We start from the raw sequence: 19,206 nt of genomic DNA, 5'->3' as shown, positions 1-19,206 counted from the left end.
CCGGCAAGACAACTTTATAGCCCGAATCGTCCATTTACACATTGTTTCTACGTCTGGCGACGACGGATCAACGTTAAAATCTGACTGCAGTCAGCCATTTGTGTGTAACAATTGCTGTAGTAGGCATATCCAGTCTGCCAAATTAAAACATATCGCAAATATTGCATCTATTCAACACCTGCCTACGTCGAATCGACGTAAAAAGGGGAAATTGTTAGACCACATTCCAGACGTCAAAATAGCAAAATAAGGCCCCTAATTTCTTGAAACGGAGGCCCATACCCCCTTCAGGTTGCAACTAAGACATCATATATCGCGTTTTCGTTTGTAGAGGGGGCATTGGTCCCCCTGACCCCCCTCTCGGGAGCCCTGATTCTACTGAATAGCGTCATTACACCAATATATAATGGAAACATAAGCTACCGGGACGCATCTTTTGAAAATGTACCATTACATAGGTGTATAGAGGGAATGGACCAATCAGAGGGTTAGGGAAAAGGATATAGTAATAATATAGTGGTAAAATTTAACTGGTAAAATTTTTGGAAAGCGGGCACCTGGCAGACAAAGACAAACACATCTGGAACAATTTAACGACAAGACAGAAACAATCATCCATGCAACATATAATAGGAACATTTGGTCTAATTATTCATCTGAGGCCGTCGATGCCTGGTTCAGGCAAGGCAATTAAAGAAGAAGAATAATATAGTTGCTAAGATCGAGTTTTCGACCAACCAACATGGCGTAGAGAGTATGCTATTGGCCAGAAGACTGGAGGTCGTTGGTTTGAATCCTCTATTTTGGTTAAGATGTCTTTGATTTGGGAATTTGTAGACAAGTTTCCTTTTAGGAAACGTATTGTGGTACACTTTCAAAAGGTGCTACCGGGACATCCGCCACTACATGTAGTATTCATTACACACTTTGTATTTTTTTAGTGTCTGAATCAACAGTACAGAAGATGTGGTTACAAATTGGTGGTTCACTTGATAACTTCACTGATGCAGCTCTTCAATATTACATTCGTGCATTCGAATCCACCACAAATGGGAGCGAACTTTTTCACAAGTTTAGCTGTGATGCAATTGAAGTGATCCCAGGTTTATTTCACGGAAAACTTCAACGTATGGAAGCAGTGGAGCAAACAAGAAAATTGTTTGATGTGTTTCTGAGGTAAAAACCAAACATATAGTGGCATTTTCATTCTATACCGATGCTATAGCTTGTTTAACCAATGTAGCTTATCAACAGTGATTTACATTTATTTCAATCATGTCTGGTACGACGAACGACAGTTCTGCCAGATTTCAGAAACTGCCTTCAATGATTAATATGCTTATCCAGTGATCTCATGGGATTGCTGTTGACTGAGCCAATCCCAATCTCTCCGTGTTATCTTCAAGTACGAAACTTGTCTTAATTCAGTCTGTATTTATTGGTCGATATCCAAAAACTTCATATAAAGTCGCCAAATAGATAACGCAATTGTCTATACCAGCCAGTAAATGAGACATACTCAAGATGCATAAAACGGGGCAAGATGCATATTTTAACTTTGCCTACATTACCGTAAAAAATATCACGAATTTACGATTTGTATACCATTAAATACTCTTGCCAGCATCTATGTTCAATACACAAACATTAACGTTTGGAAATTTACATTTCAGAGATGAAAATAGCAAAGTTTCACAACAACAACAAACGACTAATACGGTGCTTACAACTGATGAAATACACATAATAGAATATATTGGGGGATACGTGTTACGAAAATTGAAGCGCAGTGCCACAGATGAACAACAAGGCATTTTGTCTAAACTAGAAAGTGACACCAGTTGCACAGCGGGTTCATCTATGATTGACACACTACAAAACGACGAATACGGAACATTACTGAAGCCAAGTCCTACTCTGATGAAAATTTTGCTGAGGCTGGAAGTGGATTTTCGAAAACATTTCAGCTTTTGTAATACAATGCAGACTGTGTTTAAGGAGATTGATATAAACAGTTTGTATTTATTAACCAATGACTGGGACATTGTGTCATATATTGTAAACCACATTTGCAAGCTATATTTTAAAATTCGTACCTATCAAAAAACGAAGATTTTAAAGCTCAAAGTCATTGGTGATGTTCAGAAAAACAACATCAGTCTGCGTAAAGCGTTACAGTAAAGACACTAATGTACGGAATATTGCTCGTTGTTTTACAATAAATACCTAACAACTAATACCTAAACATTAAATTGAGAGCCGCTCTGATATCAATCATTCATTAATCTGAGCGGGATATAAATGCTATCATTATTATTATTATTATAATTTCACGATTCAACTAGCAACAGTGCAAGACTATAGCCTAAGGTTTTAAAAACATTGTAAGACTTACGACGCTAGTCTAGACGGCTTATTAGAAATTCAGGTCCTTCAAAATTGATTAAGTTGCTGACAGGCTAACAGTAGCCTGGCTGGGTTAACTTTAGGGCTGCACTAAAGTTTAATTTTAGGCTTCTGATAACATAATGTTAAATAATAGGTTGAAAATAGCCTAAGATGTGGATAGCACCTTACCCATGGTACAAAACTATATTACTAATTAGCCAAGCACCTTAGGCGGTGAGATAGCTCAGTGGTAGAGCTCAACGCACATAAAATCGAAGGAACATCCCATCTAAAACTCTTGTGATGTCCGTTTAATCTACTGCGCAAGTGTCTGTAGTGAAGCGTGACGGCCGACACGTAAAACGGAGCAAAAAGAGGAGTTTCCACTCATTGTGATTAAACTAAACTTAACTTTGATAAAACTATCATTCAACGTTTTATAGGCAGAGAAAACTTTTTCTTGAACCGTTGAAAATTTCATGATCAGATCACCGCTTCAATGCGTGATGGAAATCTACAGGTAAATCTGCATCAGGCATTGCAGAGTAGTGATGCAAGCCGCGTCGTGCCGCGCCGCGTACGCGGCCGCTTTTGATTTTTTCGCCGCGTGCAGCGCCGCGCCGCGTGGAAGGTTGAAATGACAAAGCCGCGCCGCGCTGCTTGCCGCGTAAACTTTCAAGAAATCAAATTTTCGTAAACGTAAACTTTCAAGAAATTAAAATTTTGTAAACGTAAACTTTCAACTTTTCAAGAAAATCAGTTATAAAACTTCAAATTTAAATTGGAAACACGGATCAGTTTTTTTTTTTTTCCTTCAGAAACCCTAAGCTGGAAAGTGGAAAGCTATGCTAATTGCAAATGGCTTGCAGTTGACAGGGTTTTGGGGCTGGCTTGTCAGGGAAGCTGTACGAATGTTTTTGGTTAATAGCCTAACTGATAAGCTCAGCTCCCAGTTACCAGGCTATAGGCCTAGCGCAACTACCGCATTAGTTACTATAACTTAACAGTTAGCCCAGTGAGTCCAGGCTATAAGTTTTACTCTTGTGTGTGTAGTTCATACAGCCACTGACATTAAAATTGCATTATTGCTGACAAAACGTGTTCAAAAGTCCTGATACTGGATCCAGAAACAGTCTATTTGCCTTAGTTTGTATTATGTCTTAGAACTTAGATGCATTGCTGATAAGAGAATATTGTGGTAATATTTATTATTATTATATTTAACGTATTTGGTCTAACTGAGCTGGTTTGATGTGAGCTAGTCCGATTTGATAGAGCTCTTTGTCTAATTGAGCTGGTTGATGTGATAGAGCTCTCGTCAAAGGACGAACAAACCATTTTATTTTGTGTTCCCTTTTTCTTATTTTCTTTGGGAGCAGTTGCATGGAAAATTACAGAAACTTTAGTAAAAGGCAGGAAAACTTATAGGCTATGTTGGAATAATGGATCGCTACAGAGGCCCCCCAAATTTGGGCTAAATTGGAACCAAGGGTACCAAGTTTAGTTCAAATTTAAGGAGTTAAAAACGTTAACACAATTGTAACCATGGGCGCCGATCCCTATAGGACAGCGGGGACATGTCCCCACCATCTTTTTACATGTCCCCACCATCTTTTTACATGTACCCGCCATTTTTACATTATTTTTATAACGTAATAGGGAAAATATTAACCGAATGTCACAATTTTATTAGTCAGACGTTTAAAACTTGGAAAGCTATTAGTTTAGTTAAACTAAAGGTTTATGGGAAATTCAAGCATCTGTACGTGAATCTTGATTCTAAAGAGTTTTTGCCTCAGGCTGCATCAAAACTGAAACCAATTTTTCCAAAAAGATGGCTCATACGTGCAGCTGCTGTAAAAGCAGTGCTTGAAAGTTATAAGTCAGTATAGGAAGCCTTGGAAGCAGCTGTGAGTCCATTTGATTTAAATGTAGCAACAACTGCTAACTGGCTTTTGAAATCTTTTTCTTGTGGGTCGAGTGTGCTTGGGTTGTTAGAGGCATTGTCTGTCATTCAGTGTCTGCGGAACGTTTTAACAAAGCTTTGCAAGGTTACACGGTGACTGTGGCTGGCATGCTTGAAGGTGTTGAACTTTGTAGTGCTCCACTGCAAACTCCACCATCTATGCAGTGAAGAAGAATTTCATCGTGTCTTTGTAAATGCTGAGAGAACCAAGAGTCATTGCAACTGTCACGTCCGAAAAAAAGGCCAAATTGTCTTCAACATGGACATGGCCATCGCCAACCTCCTCAACTTCAAACACCGGAGACGAAATATCGGTCAGAGTATTTCGCAGTCATTGACAGCGCGGCAGCAAAATCTTACTAAGCTATTTCAAGTCGACCGATCTTGAGCACAATAAAATTCTACAAGAATCACTCTTCAGTGGAAAGCTACAATCACATGTGGTAAACGATTATCCTGAGTTCTCTGACACAGAGTCCCTTGCACAAGAACTATGCTTTTTTCGATAGCAGTAGCCTACAATGGAAAGTCGGTGGAAGATTTTCGAATGATATTCAAGAAGATGCCATCCGGTGTTCGGTAAATGTTTCTGCAAGGCGAACTTTTTCTGCGACTTTTGCTCATATCACCAGCCAGCTGGTGTTCAACTGAAGAGTCATTTTCAACTTTGCGACATGTCAAAACTTGGTTACGATCTACCATGAAACAGAAACTGCTATGTGCACATCAAAGTTTTGAATTCGATCAACCTCCATGACCTCTCCAAGGACTTCGTTTTTAATTTGCCAGAGACTCGTTGCCGAGTGTTTAGACGTCTGCTGTCCAATGCTGACACTGACAATTAAAACATAACTTACATCGCATTAGACTTGCACGGTTGTACCTACCGTATTTGTTTGTTTGTCAGAACAGACTCCGATCTTTCTAGCTCGCTTCGCTCGTCGGCCCTCCCCACTTTTTCTAGTAAATGTCCCCACCAATTTTTGAGAGCGATCGGCGCCCATGATTGTAACAGACATAGTATGAAATAGGTATGTTTAGTGTTTATGATAATAATGTGGTGTTGTGTTTGTGATATCGTGTCGCGAAGTGATTCTGCGTGATTCCACCGCCTTCCGCAAAGGAATGTCTGAGTTTGTGCTGTGTTGAAGAGTCCACCTCATAGAAACATTAATTGTTTTGTAAGCGCCGTTGAAAACCGTAGCAGGCATTCATTGTTTGTCTGGCTCTTTCTGTTGAAAAGCAGACCATGCCGATTGAGTTGATGCAAATGCAGCAGCAGCCTTGTCTCCTTTTTGTTTGCTAGAGATCAACGCAGCTGGAGATCATTGACATTCGGCCTTCGCATTCGCTGTGAGGCGCTAGAGAGTCGGTTGCAAGTGGCTCTGAAGCACTTTTTTCGTTGCAGGCGGTGAAAAGGGCAGAACACTTGCGTTTTTGATCTTGGTTGTTTAATTAAACAATCAATTTAATGTTTTTCTGAGAGCTGCACTGGTCTAACTGAGCTGGTTTGATGTGAGCTAGTCCGATTTGATAGAGCTCTTTGTCTAATTGAGCTGGTTTGATGTGATAGAGCTCTCGTCAAAGGACGAACAAACCATTTTATTTTGTGTTCCCTTTTTCTTATTTTCTTTGGGAGCAGTTGCATGGAAAATTACAGAAACTTTAGTAAAAGGCAGGAAAACTTATATGTTGAAATAATGGATCGCTACAATATGATCTGGTTAGCCTGGGTAATTAGTGCACAACTGTAACGGTAGGTTACCAGTTACATGCCATGGGTGCTTTTTTCTACAATTGTCTTTCTAAAAAATAACGCGTTAAAACATTTTTTTTAAATTTTGTAATTTGCGGTGTGCGGTGCGGTGCAGTGTCAAAGTTCCAGATAAAATGCGGTGTGCGGATAAAAATTTTGGGTTTGCTGCATCTCTATTGCAGAGTGCAAAAACAGTGTTGCAGAAAGCGTTTTAGAATATTAAATTCTCATCAGTGCAACCACGTTTATGAACGCACCAACAACGGTCAAATTTAAACTCAATACAATACATTACAAAAATTATAAGGACATATTCTCAGTGTTTAATTGAATATTAATAAATCCAGAGACATCATAAAATCACTTCCCGAATGCAATTCCAGACCGGTATTACTCGCTTAATCGTACCTGTTACTGGCGTAGACCCTATGGTCTCGCCCTCTGCTAATTCAGCAATTTCACATGGAAGCAGTGACGCTAGAAACCTGAGATTTCTTGACTTTTACTTTTTTTTCTTGCCCCAACTTTTAATTCCGATTATGTTGGTATCGGATAATTGTGAAGTTCACAATAAACCTTTTGCCACAGCCAGTTATGAAATGCAAGAAATTTGCTGATGTTCAATAGCTTGATTGACAGTTTACTATTAGCGTGCGGTTTCATTTTGTGTTTGTCGGCGGCGCTAAAATTCCATTTTGTACCCAGGCAGAAAAATCCGTCATTTTTACATTGATTCAATGTCGATTTTGCTGTCTGGGTAGGGAGTCGCGATCTGAGTCATTCTTTGCTGGCAGACAATAATTAGGAAGGTAGCCTAATTTGTTATTTGCGCAAATTGCTTTGTAGTGCAAAAAGTGCATGGAATACTGTTTGCACAGAAACAAAAAAAAAATTAATGAAATTCTGTGTTCAACGCAAGAAGACTTTCAAAATAAAATGTGAACTGAGAAATTTGACCAAGAAATGGCGAAAATAGGTCTAAAACCGAGTCTTTATCACCTTTTTCTACCTAAAATACACAATCACGAATATATTTTGCGAAATAAATTGATTGAAGTGATAGATAAGGCTTTTGACCAACGGCATACTTTCCTGTTGTTATTTGATATAAGCCGACGGAGTAATTAGCAATAGACCTTTCCCGCAGCTCTGTGCAATGAAGCGTGACGTTGAAAACAATCGCGCCGGCTGCTTCATTGGCAAGCACCAAATTGCTTGTGAATACTTGATAACTTGTTGAGTAGTTAGTAGAATCTTCGTAAAAACATGGAATCAACGTTAAAAAACAAGGATATGACTGTTAAATTTTATTCAAGTTACTTTTATATGAAAAACAAACCAATGTGATACAATGATAAGCCACTTATTTAATGGGCTCTAGTATAGACTTGAAATTTCTTTCTGCTTTAGCTATTATGTCTTTAAGTGAGAATCACTGTCTTATTTGCTACAATAAGTAGGCTAAGTGGGTTTCAGTTTGTAGCCTTTTTTGCTTCTTTACTTGTGAAAGCAATGCAGCCTATCACTTATGGCCTATCCTTGCACTGAATATGAATCAACTGAAGTAGGCTAATAAGCTGGACTGCCATTCCATCAAGGCCGTAGCCTAACTTCGTCAGTTAGGGCTCCGATACAATTATGAGGCCTTTTTGTTTCTGTGCTTAGGCTATTATAGAACGTAGAAATGACATATGTAAAGCTCGCAGGAGCTACAGACCACGAAACGCCGGTGTCCATTGCTGTCAATTCTTGCTACAATCAGCTGCTGACAAACATTTATTGTTACTATAAGCTTATAACTTGTTTTGGCCGCTTTTTGACTCAATTTCCCAACGGGTCAACCAATTGATGAAGACGTAAGGGCACACACTTCGCATTTTCCCAAACTCATCCAATAAAAACTGGATTTCCGCAGAAGTTTGGTGATTACTTTAGATATAAAATCGAAGCTACGTTTTAATCTTTTTTTCCGACCACAGAAGGATTTCAATTGTTTGTTTGATTAGCCTACCCAGTTTCATATAAGCCACCCAGTAAAGTTGACATGAAGTCCAGTAACAGGCTAGCCTAATCACGTTTTTTTGCTCCCATTGCAACAACATATAATTATAGAGTAGGTCAGTAGGCTATTACGTAGCCTTCACTGCGATCACAAATGCAACACAATAAGAAGCAACGAAGAGATATATAGCCTAGTTGTTGAGTCAGCTGCTATCCTAATTTTAGCATGCCAGTGTCTTTGCCGAGACACAGCCGCCAACTCTGAAGCGGTGTCGAACCGACGTCCTTTGCGAACATCGTGCAAACGTTTTCACCATTCAACTATGCAGTCACTATACGTTACTATAAATTGTTTGTAGCCTACTTAAGTAGAATTTTATAATGTTGTAAAGTTTACTAAAATTTTAGACAACAGTTAGTAAGCTAATAATTTAATAAAATTGTATTTACCTAACCAAAAAGTATGGTATTGGATTGGGGATTCCACTTGCGCTGTAGCCCAATTTAAAATGAATGCATGTGTGTTGCAAACTTATTTTCGACAGAAAGTAATAACTGCCAAAAATACATAGGACTATGTTGTCTCATTCTGTGTCAATATATTATTATTAGTTCCATAAGAATAAAAGAAGCCGAACCAAACACAAACATTAAGTGGCTAGAAACCTGGAGTGACCAAAAGCATAGGGTAAGCTAGGACAAAAACATCAAGTAATAAACGGAAATCCTGCACGAAAAAAATATAAGTGTAGATTCTAAATGAAATGATAACATGTTTAGGCTACCTACTTTAGTTGTTATCTCAAATATTTTTGAAATACAATTTATCAATGCGAGGCCCTTTCGTTCAGTGGTTCCATGCAGTAGGCTATAGTGCTGTGCCGGCGGTAGTTAGGCCCATAGGCTAAGGCCCTGTAGTAAATTCAATTTTTTTCTGAAAATATATAACTTAATTGTAATAGGCTACTCAGTCAAAAAAGTACTTTTAGTACAATATGTAGCCTACGTCTAAAATAAGCGATTGTTCGATCAAAACGTTCAAAAACTGTGCTTCACTACTACGATTCCAGTTCTTGAAGTGGTTTGTTTTCAACGTCACGCTTCATTGGTTGGCTGCGGAAAGGTCTATAAGAGAGACGTAGACCTGATGGTCTCGGCCAGTAACTCTTGCCGCCAAAAGGAAGCAGTAACAGATACGGTTAAGATTTTTATTTTTATTTTTTTTGTTAAAACAGACTTAGCCTAATGTTCAAAGCAAAATGAAATAATGCTGTAAAACAGAGGGTGAAAGTTTTATGTTAGGCTACCAAGACTCTGTAAAAATAAATATTGGTTGCTTGGTTTTGAATCTTTATCCTCGGACTGACAAAGCCTTGATTGGTTATTCCTGGTAGTTTCGCATATTTGTAGAGGCTTTTGACGCAGGGCCTGTTACCGAGATTGGCAGAGTGAAGTTTTCCGATTGTTGTCGGGAAATTATTTCATCTATTAGGTGCCGCTGAATGGAGAGCAGTCCTTGGAATGCGTTGCTCAAGCGCACAACCCAAAAGTTTACATGTAGATGAAAGTAAATTTAGCACCAAACCTTACAGTAACGAGTGGATGATTTAGTTGAAAGAAACAGTCTGCTCCACCATACCCATTGGCAGTGCCGGATTAACCATTAGGCAAAGTAGGCACCTGCCTACAGGCCAGTCAAAAATCCAGGCTACTTTAAAATCAGTAGGAATATAGTCATGTTTTCAAAATAATTATTTTCTAAATTAATAAGTATTTATCTTAATAGCTTTATTTTTCACAATGTTGACACATCAACAATGTGTCTACAACGTCTTGGTACACTGGCATTTTTGTGAATTGAAAGCGATCTACTCCGTAAGATTGACCTCCAAAACTTAGTTAACGCGTTTTCAATCGTAAAAACGCGCAAAGTTGCTTTTTAGTTAGGCATATGACCAAGTTTTTTGTACGGTAGCCTACCCTGTGTTACAGTTGCAACAACGACCTTCGTGACAATGATTTGGCAACACTGATAATTCTAATTTGTCAGTTGGCAACCCTGTTTTTCGGGCACTTATAAAATGTGGCTACAGGCCAGCAGACCCTTAATCCGGCACTGCCCATTGGAGGTGTGTCGGTTGTTGAAGCTATGCGAAGACACAATAAGCAAGACCAGAGTTATGGAGCAGCTTTTCCATACTAACCGGGCACTCGCCATCTTTCTACAGATGACTCACTGCGCTTCTGCAGATAGGCAGCTATTCCCAACTAAAAGCTGGACGGATTTACCTCAAGCACGACGCAAGGCATAGCCACGTTTGTGCATGAAAGTTTAAAAATATCTGCAGCCTGCCGCTAAGCATCTTATGATTTGGCTAGTTTACCACATACGCTTCCACTTTTGAAAACCGAGTCTGCCTTACTAGGCAAAACCTTTTTAGGCGGACATGGAAATAAAAATTAATAATTTAATAGGTTAATAGTCTACCGTACTGCAGAAATACGTTTTTATAATATCATTTCGTGCGGTTGGTCACTTAGGGAACGTTCAAATATTACGTAACGCCTTCGAGGGGGAGGGGAGGTTTATGCAAAGCGTTACGTTAGCGTCACATCGGGGGGGGAGGTGGTTCAAGCAAAACGTTACGTAACGCTTTCAAGTACGGAATGGTAGTTTTTTGTGCTGTTAAAATCGTAGTGAAAAAGCGTTACATGGGGGAGGGGGGATTGAAAAAAGCGTTACGTTGGCGTTACATGGGGGAGGGGGGGGGGGGTCAAAAATTCGGCAAAAAAACGTTACGTAATATTTGAATGTTCCCTTATGTGCGAAACGTCCAAGTTTTCCAAATGAGCAAGAAGCTAGTGATTTGGCAATAAACCAGCTATATCCTGGCAGTTTTGTAACTTATAAGGGACTTTGAACCACTGATGAAGATTCTGTTGTTGTCTGTGACTTTTTTCATCCACTAAGCGCCGTTGAATAAAAAATTGTCCTTTAAGTGCGATGCTCAAGCACATAGCCCGAGAGTTGAACTACAGTCGCTCAATCTTGTTTATCCAACTGAGTTTCAGGACTCTAGAGAAGTGCACAACAATGCTTTGTAAATTTATTATACGGTTTGTCTGAGCAATGCAAAAACGTTACGAGTTTTATTGGCATGTGCTGAAATAAATTATGAAAGCCAGTCAAAATGAATTTCTAATGAGTTTATCTGAAGAAATGCAATCACTAGTGGGACAATCAATTATCCTCGCTCCAACAGACAGATTCTGTTTGTCTTCACCACTGTCAACGTTTACAGCTGACTTATTAACGAAGGTTACGGTAGGCCTATGATATCCCATACACCTATATACCCAGATTTGCTGTCTGGGGATAGGTGATTACATAAATATACTGTAGTTTCCAGTGCGCACATTAATGATACTGCACAAAAAATTTTTTTAACTTATACTGGCTTCAATAAATGATAGTTATTGACAACAAAAAGATTATTCAGTGACTGCTACAAATATATGTCAACAATGCGAATCTTACATTGTATTTTAACAGGCAAATTTGCATTTAAATTCATCGACTAAATAAAAAGTACTTGTCAGTACAGTATTTGGCAAGTGTAAAAGGTGGTCCCATACTTGATTCAAGTGTCGGGTATGAGAAGATATAAGGTTCTCATTGTACTAAGCCATCGGCACTAAGAATAGGAGGGTGGCCACTGGCCAGTTCCTTTCTCTCGGCCGCCTGTCATTCAGAAACCATGTCCACCCAATTTATTACACCATAGGTAGAGGTGAGTGGTGTTTTCAACAACCAGCTTAGCCGGGAGTCGAACCAGGTTTGCATTATTAGAAAGACAACGTCTTATCCGCTGCGCCAGAAAAGTGCTAATTTTAATAAATATACTTTTTTCAGTAAAATAGCATTACACGAAGAGCATATGACACCCAATATGAATCCTTGACAATGGGTTATTCATCTAACACAGCGTTTCTTAACCGGGGGTGCCAGCACCCCTTGGGGGTGCTGGAATAGACTGTAGGGGGTGCTAAATGCATGCAGTGTAATATCAAAAAAATTTCATTTTACTTTTCTGCATTTTTTCGTCTTTCTGCCAGTATCAGCAGTTGTCATATTAATGATTGCTGTTTCGAAGTAGCCTACATGATTTGCTGTTATTGTAATCTCCCAGTCAAGTACGCAAATTGATCCTGAGTAGTTTGTGCGAACTTACTGGTGAGTGCTTTGTTGTAATATTGTTGCTCACCTCTCGCTTCTATGGTGGTTGCTTCTAGCAACCACCATGGCAAAATACGTTCCCACAAATTACTCATATCCAGAGTAGATACAGCAACCCTTCTTGGCAGACATGAGTGATAGACTAAAGGAGGAGCTGATTGACATGCAGGTGAATCAGAGTTGTCGGACAAAATTTCGTCCTTCCGCTTGCTGATTTCTGGTGTGATCAGTTGAAAGCATATCCTGCATTGGCACGAGCAGCATTGGAATTGATCGTTCCATTTCCGACTACCTACCTGTGTGAAAAGGCGTTCTCCACCATGCTCCAAATCAAAACAATTGGCCAGAACCGCCTTTAACATTTTTTGCTCCACGATATGAGAGTAACTTTGACCAACACGAAGCCTCGAATAGAGAAATTGGTCACACATAAGTAACAACAGAAATCACATTGTAGTGTAGTTACCCAGCTGAGTAGCTTAAGCATGCTTAAGTTTTTCCATGTTCTTTCACTATTCTCGGGTTTCCCTATTTTATCAGTTATCACCAATGACAACAGTTAGTAGTTTTGAAGAATAAACAAAACGATCAATTTGTACATCGCTTTCCTTTCAATAGTGCAGGCTAAAGTGGCGGAGCCGAAATTTAGACATGCTTTTTGATCACTGGCGGTATATTTTGTATTTTTTTGTCGCCTAACAAACTGTGCTGTTGTTTTAAGAGAGTTGATTCTCTTACATATGGTTATAATTGAATTTATGTTGGTGAATGAAAGTCAAATAGGCTACCAAATCCTGAATCAACTTCGTAACAACTGCACAGTTTGTTAAACAACAAGAGACTTCATTACAAAATATATCGCCAGCGATCTGAAGGCATGTCAAAATTTCGGCCTCTACTAAACTTTCGGTCGGCACTGTAGTAGTCGTATGTCAACGATAGTTAGGGGGTGCTAGACTGTTCAGGCCTGTTTACAGGGGTGCTAGAGTCAGAAAAGGTTAAGAAACGCTGATCTAACAGAAACAGGGTGGGAAAGACCTCAATAGCAATTGAAAAGGCAAATCTGATTTAATTTGTGATAACTAAGCATTCTCAAAACATGGTGGCGCAATGAATAAAATCCAAGCACATCCGGGACCTTGAATAAAAATATTTAAATATCTACCGAGACAAAGAAAATGCGAGTCAAAAAGCGCACAAACCTTGACCTAATAATTTAGCGAAGTAAGTCTTTATGACGCGATCTGAATGCCATACCCGAATGCAATAACGACAGGAAACTAGATTATTTCTTGAGGTTACACTTGTTAAGGTAAGGTAACTCCGAGTCCGACTTCCCTGTGATTAATCTCGTACCCCGCTACTTCATGAACAATGCAGAGAGTCAGTAATACTCTTGGAAGGAGATACGACTTTATGTCGCGGTCCAAAAGATGCCATCTCTAGGCCGCAAGGCGCGAATGACGCAATACCTGAAGGCCGCAACGCTCGACTGCCGCAATATACAAATGACGCGAGACCGGGTTAGTTTAATTCTTACTAAAATTAAATGTTTTTTTGAATAGTTCAATCTGTGATGACTGCTTTGAGACTATCAATACAAGCCTAGTAGATTGCCTGGAGATTTACACCAACCAAGTGCTACTCAATCACATGGCAAACTTTACACAATAAATACAATTAAAACTACAAAAAGTGCTCAATGTCAAGCAGAGCGAATTACATCAAATATAGTTACTATTCTCTAAACCCTCTACAGCCTGTTTTAATTTTATTTAAAGTTCTATTTGAATAAGGACCTTCTGATGATCCCCCTTTTAGGGTAAAACAGACTGTAGGGAATAGTAACTATATTTGATGGCAAACTTTACATATACATTACACAACTATCTTAGACAACAGCTTACAACTTCTAAATTAAGTATTTTAGTTCAGTCATCTTCGTGACAACGCTGCAGGAACTGTAACTTATTTTCAACAATTGGCTTTCCAAAATCCTTTTGCCGAACTCAGACAAATCAAGAGTTCTTAGCCAAATTGCGCATATGTTTTAATTTTTGTCTGTTGAGTTTTTTTCATGTTGCGCATAAAGTATTTTTTTTTTTTTAAGTAAAATGTTCAAGGTTTTATACAAACGCGTCTCTTAGCTAATGGGTAGAACTTCGAAGGTTATAGAATAGATAGACCAAAAGTTATCTGTGACTAAGTATTCGTCTCAAGATATTGCTGTTTGACTACGCGTCTAAAACTAAAAGGTCGTCTTCGAAAACCAAAGAGTGTAACTGACCTCCAGTCTTGTTCCTGATGCAGAAAAGCACGAGATTAAATGCGGGAAATCAGGCTTACACTTCGAGTTTGCAAGACGTTTGTGATTATTCAGATTTCTATGCAGAAAACGCTTACTCAGTCTGTCCATTAATATTACAAAGCAACAAACATATTCGTGGCAGCTTCATTTTTATTTTGTTAAGTGCAAGAAGATGATTTTAATATTTTTGTTTGTGTAACAAATGAAAATTCAATTTGCTGCTGAAAATTACTACCACATTAAAAAAACAATTAATGTTAGTAAGAAATAACCCAGTCTCGAGTCATTCGGGCCTTGCGACCTAGAAATGGCGCATTGGTGTTCGCGCCATTTGGACAGCGGCATTAATTCGTGTACCGCTCATGGAACAAGTAAAAACAGAAGTGTACTTTCTTTAGAAAATGCTACGAAAAATGCTTGGGCAAATGCATGAAGGCATGCATGCCTAATTGTATTAACATTGTTTAATATTTCTTGGAGATCAGATCTTCAGGAAGTATTAGATTTAGACAATGTTCATTCCAATATCACTGTCAATAGAGAAAACTGATCAATGTCTTAAAGCTCTGGACTTACGGTATGGAAGCAACTAAACTAAACTTCATTAAAAATTCTGTTAAGTTAGTCGAAAGAAAAGATTCAATATTTTGAACACGCAAACGAAAAAATGCATTAGCCTGCAAAGATCATAGAAGAAGTTTACATCTGCCTGTCGAAGTGAAAAGTGATACTAGTCATAACATAGCAGCGGTCTAGAAAAAGATAAAAGCGACGAGAACTTCGACAATATCATGCCCAGAGCTGTGAAGTAGGACGAAATTTATACAACTCCGACTCCAGTGTTGCCAGATTTTTAAAAGTTTTTCATTTTTAAAAATATAATTTCACTTTAGCAATCGCAATTGAAACGGCAACTTTTCTAAACACTGGCAAGAACGAACGCTTCTATTTTATGGTGAAGTTTAAGAGCGCAATACAGAAAATAATATTTTGAAAATAGATTGCAAATAAACTTTTTAATGAACTTCTCGTTTTGTATCAAGCCGGAGTCGGTATTTTTTTTAACGACTCCGGACAAGCCAAAATCCTTCCAACTCTACAGCATTACCGCCTAGCAATCAGTAACATGTGTCATTTCAACCAGTTTTGCTACAGTGCACCGTAAGCACAACCTCAATGATAGACACAAAAAATAACCAAGTCTCGCGTCATTCGAGTATGGTAGCACACGGATCGCACCATTACAACCGCGTCATAAATACGTGAACTGATAATTTGGTGCCTTCAATGCTTTTTCTCTTTCGGCTCCAACATATGAAACGTATCAGGCATCAATTAACTACGATCTCTATAAATTACAAAACCGATTCAACAGCATGACATTTCAGCCTGCAACAAGGTCCACAACGCAGTATAAATTCGATTTCTAGAGGCTTACAAAAAACGTTATTTGAAACAAAAAACAACGAGGAATGACAACTTAAGAACAAGTTGTGATACAAGATAATGAATGTATTTATGCAACTTTTGCTCCATTTTGAAATGTTTGGTCATTCTCAGTTAAATCAGTTGGAGCTTTTCTGAGAATCATACCCTTGAAATGTTTGAAACAAGTTTGTGCTAGCATTGTTATAGTGGCTTGTTTTTAAGTTAGATTTAACTAGTTTGGACCGGTCGTGGTCACAGTCCTTGTCATATCCTATCATAGAGTAACCATCCTTAACACCTTGTTTGTCAATTGAGTCTTTGTCATCCCAAGTTGGTTGATTATCCGACTGTACTTTCATAGAAGACTGTTCAATCAGTTCGGATAAAATACTAGAATGTTTTTTGGGTTTTGCATAACGATTTTCATCCTGTTTTTGAACAAAAGAAAAATGGCTACCAACTTGTCTAGTCGCACAGTTTTCAATATTGTTATTTTTAGACAAGTGGTGATTGGATTGAACAATGAGCTTTTTTGAAGGTGATCCTGAACAAACTCCTTCCTCTTCTGCATTTGAACTGTTACATTGTGATAATTTGTGCTTACCTAGTATTTTCGACCTTTCAACTGCAACATATTGTTCTGGAGAGCAACCATCACTTGATGAAGAGTCGTCATCATAATGACTGTACGCTTTTCTAATGGAAGTTAAGCTATCTATACCTGGTTTACGTTGATGACATGTTTGCACATCCTTCTGTTGTTGATTCAACTTTGAAAACGACTTGACTTTGAATGAAATCAAAGGCTTCGACTGATTTAGGCTTTTTCTTGAGTTGCTGTTGAAGTTTGGGTGTTTCTCACGCACTTTTTTCTCTAACCACGCGATGTTGTTAGATATTCCACCTTGGGGGGAAGAGCTTGGTATTTTACTAATGACGCAACTTTCATTTGCAGGACAGGAATTTGACTTTCTTTTATCAACGTCTTCATGTGAAGTAGAAGATGTTGACTTAGAATTGATAGGTTTCCTGTTGGGACTGTTTGAAGCTACAAATGTGCTAGTAATTGCAGTAGTTTTTAAGTCTGAAGGTTTTTTAAGCAAACCTACACTTGGATAAGGACATTTTGACGAGCCAGCACTTGGTACACAGACAGGTCTTTGATTTGCGCCACACTTTTTCATGTTATCAGCTTTAGTGATTAAACTGAATTTGGAAAATAAGTTTTGATCTTTTTCTGATTCTCGTTTTGTGGAATACGAATTACCATTACAAGGTTTTACATGTTTTGAACTTGTGTGAAGTTTAACATGATGGTCTTTTTGCAAAGAATTGCTGGAAACTTTTAATCCATTGTTTGAAGATCTATGTGAAATTTCCTTATTCAAAACATGGAGAATTGGTTCTCTTACTACAGAAGCGGTGGCTTTATTCAGCATAGCTACTTTTTTTGATTTTGCAACTTTGTGGTAAAACAGTAAATAAGCTTGTTCACTCAAAACTTCATGCACACTAACCTGATGAACGGAGGAATCATTAAAACAGTGCCACTGGCCATTAGCTGCTTTAGCATAAGCATAATAATGTCCTGATTGGCAACTAAAGCCTGAATGAACTAAAACAGCATACAGTTCATACCAAGGCCCGTCGTTGCGATAAGAGCTTGTAAATGGACCTAAATTAAGCTTGCATGGGTAAGTGATATCTTTTTTGATTTTACTTCCCATGAAAGAAGAGAACCGTTTCAGTTGAACTGTAAGAATATTCGGAGAGCGATGTATAGAAAATGTCTTGCTTGCTGATACTGCATTCTTGCACCGATGACATTTATATGAATCATCACCTTGTAAAAGTTCAGCAGTAACAAAATGTTCAAGACATCGACGTAAATCTGAGCAACCTTGTCTGTTGATATCCAAGCTAATATCAAGAAATGGATCAAAGGTATCCGATACTGCCTTACACTGACGGCACTTCACACGACTTCTGAGATAACCACCAAATATCTGATGGACAAGAGTTGTAGCCTTGGTATGCATGTCTAATTTATTTGAATAGCCATTCAAACATGACTTCTGCATTGCATCAACAGAATATCTGATAAATTCATGAGCATCTTCCTGTCTACCAAAATGCATGTGCTTAGCAATAGAGCGCAAATTTTTTAAAATGCCTAAGGGTTTAATCGACTGTCCACCATTGTTCAATGCATTGTTGATATGATGTTGTAAAACACAGAGCATACAAAATTGTCCATTATTTTTGCAACGATTTTTATGATTTGCATGAAGCAAATAATTTGCTAGTGGGGGGGTATATGTCAAACACTGCAAAGCAGAGTTCAAAAAGCATGTGTTGCCTAGATTTACTAATCCCGCTCCAGCCCGTGTGCAGGTTTTCCATGAATGTTCAACCTCATCACTGGGAAATAAAATATATTTCGGTAGTGGAATGCCATCATTAAAATTTTCAGGTTTATCTTCAGATGACTTGGTAGCACTTACAGAAGACCTTTCAATGCTATTATGGTCATGTGAAGAATCGAGTTGCATATATTTGTCTTTAATCTTTTTTAAATTCATAGAAAGGGGTTTCTGAGCATCAGTAATATCAATTTTCTTAAGCAAATTTTGTCTTGGTGAAGAGCTTGCATGTTCCTTGATTCGATGTCCATTATGATGTTTTTTAAAATGTCTTCGTTGGAAAGCTTCATCTGATGATTGTTGTGAAACAGTCATTTTCATTTTAGTCCTATCATGTCAATTAACAAACAACAAATAAAAATTGCATTTCTCTTAAACAAAAACACCTGTAATGCTTCACCATTTACACTACAGGGACCTGAGATTCTGAGAATAAAAGTTTAAAATGTCAACATATATATAGTATAAAAATTCAAAGAAAATGAAGGGGTGTACCAGCAAACATCTATAGGATTGGCCCATGATACAAGAGAAGGATCCCCAGAGGATCCATCTCTTGTAGGAGCTACATGTAAATTTCACTCTGTGTGGAGCTACATGTACTTGAGAGGTTAACTGTTATTTTTTTTATTCACTTATATATATAGTAGTTTAAAATGTCAACTACAAACAAAAAGTTGATATACATAAAATCATCAA

The 19,206-nt window shown here is 38.2% G+C and overlaps 2 protein-coding genes across 2 annotated transcripts; one reads left to right on the top strand and one right to left on the bottom strand.

Moving 5' to 3' along the window:
* Positions 1 to 867: 867 nt before the first annotated feature.
* LOC145781753 (uncharacterized) lies at positions 868 to 2,181 on the top strand. Its single transcript, XM_082593424.1, has 2 exons — positions 868 to 1,176; positions 1,674 to 2,181. Exons 1-2 carry the CDS (start codon positions 965 to 967, stop codon positions 2,179 to 2,181), a joined length of 720 nt encoding a protein of 239 aa, XP_082449550.1. The 5' UTR covers positions 868 to 964.
* A 9,022-nt stretch (positions 2,182 to 11,203) lies between these two features.
* On the bottom strand, positions 11,204 to 18,929 carry LOC145781579 (uncharacterized). The gene has a single exon (XM_082593251.1). The coding sequence runs from the start codon at positions 18,826 to 18,828 to the stop codon at positions 16,222 to 16,224; it is 2,607 nt and encodes an 868-aa protein (XP_082449377.1). The 5' UTR covers positions 18,829 to 18,929; the 3' UTR covers positions 11,204 to 16,221.
* Between the last annotated feature and the right edge of the window lie 277 nt (positions 18,930 to 19,206).

The sequence above is a fragment of the Aplidium turbinatum genome, chromosome 13 (genome assembly GCF_918807975.1).
Source record: "Aplidium turbinatum chromosome 13, kaAplTurb1.1, whole genome shotgun sequence".
Taxonomy (NCBI): domain Eukaryota; kingdom Metazoa; phylum Chordata; class Ascidiacea; order Aplousobranchia; family Polyclinidae; genus Aplidium; species Aplidium turbinatum.
The sequence above is the reverse complement of the archived record's forward strand: the minus strand, read 5'-3'. Positions and strand labels throughout refer to the sequence as shown.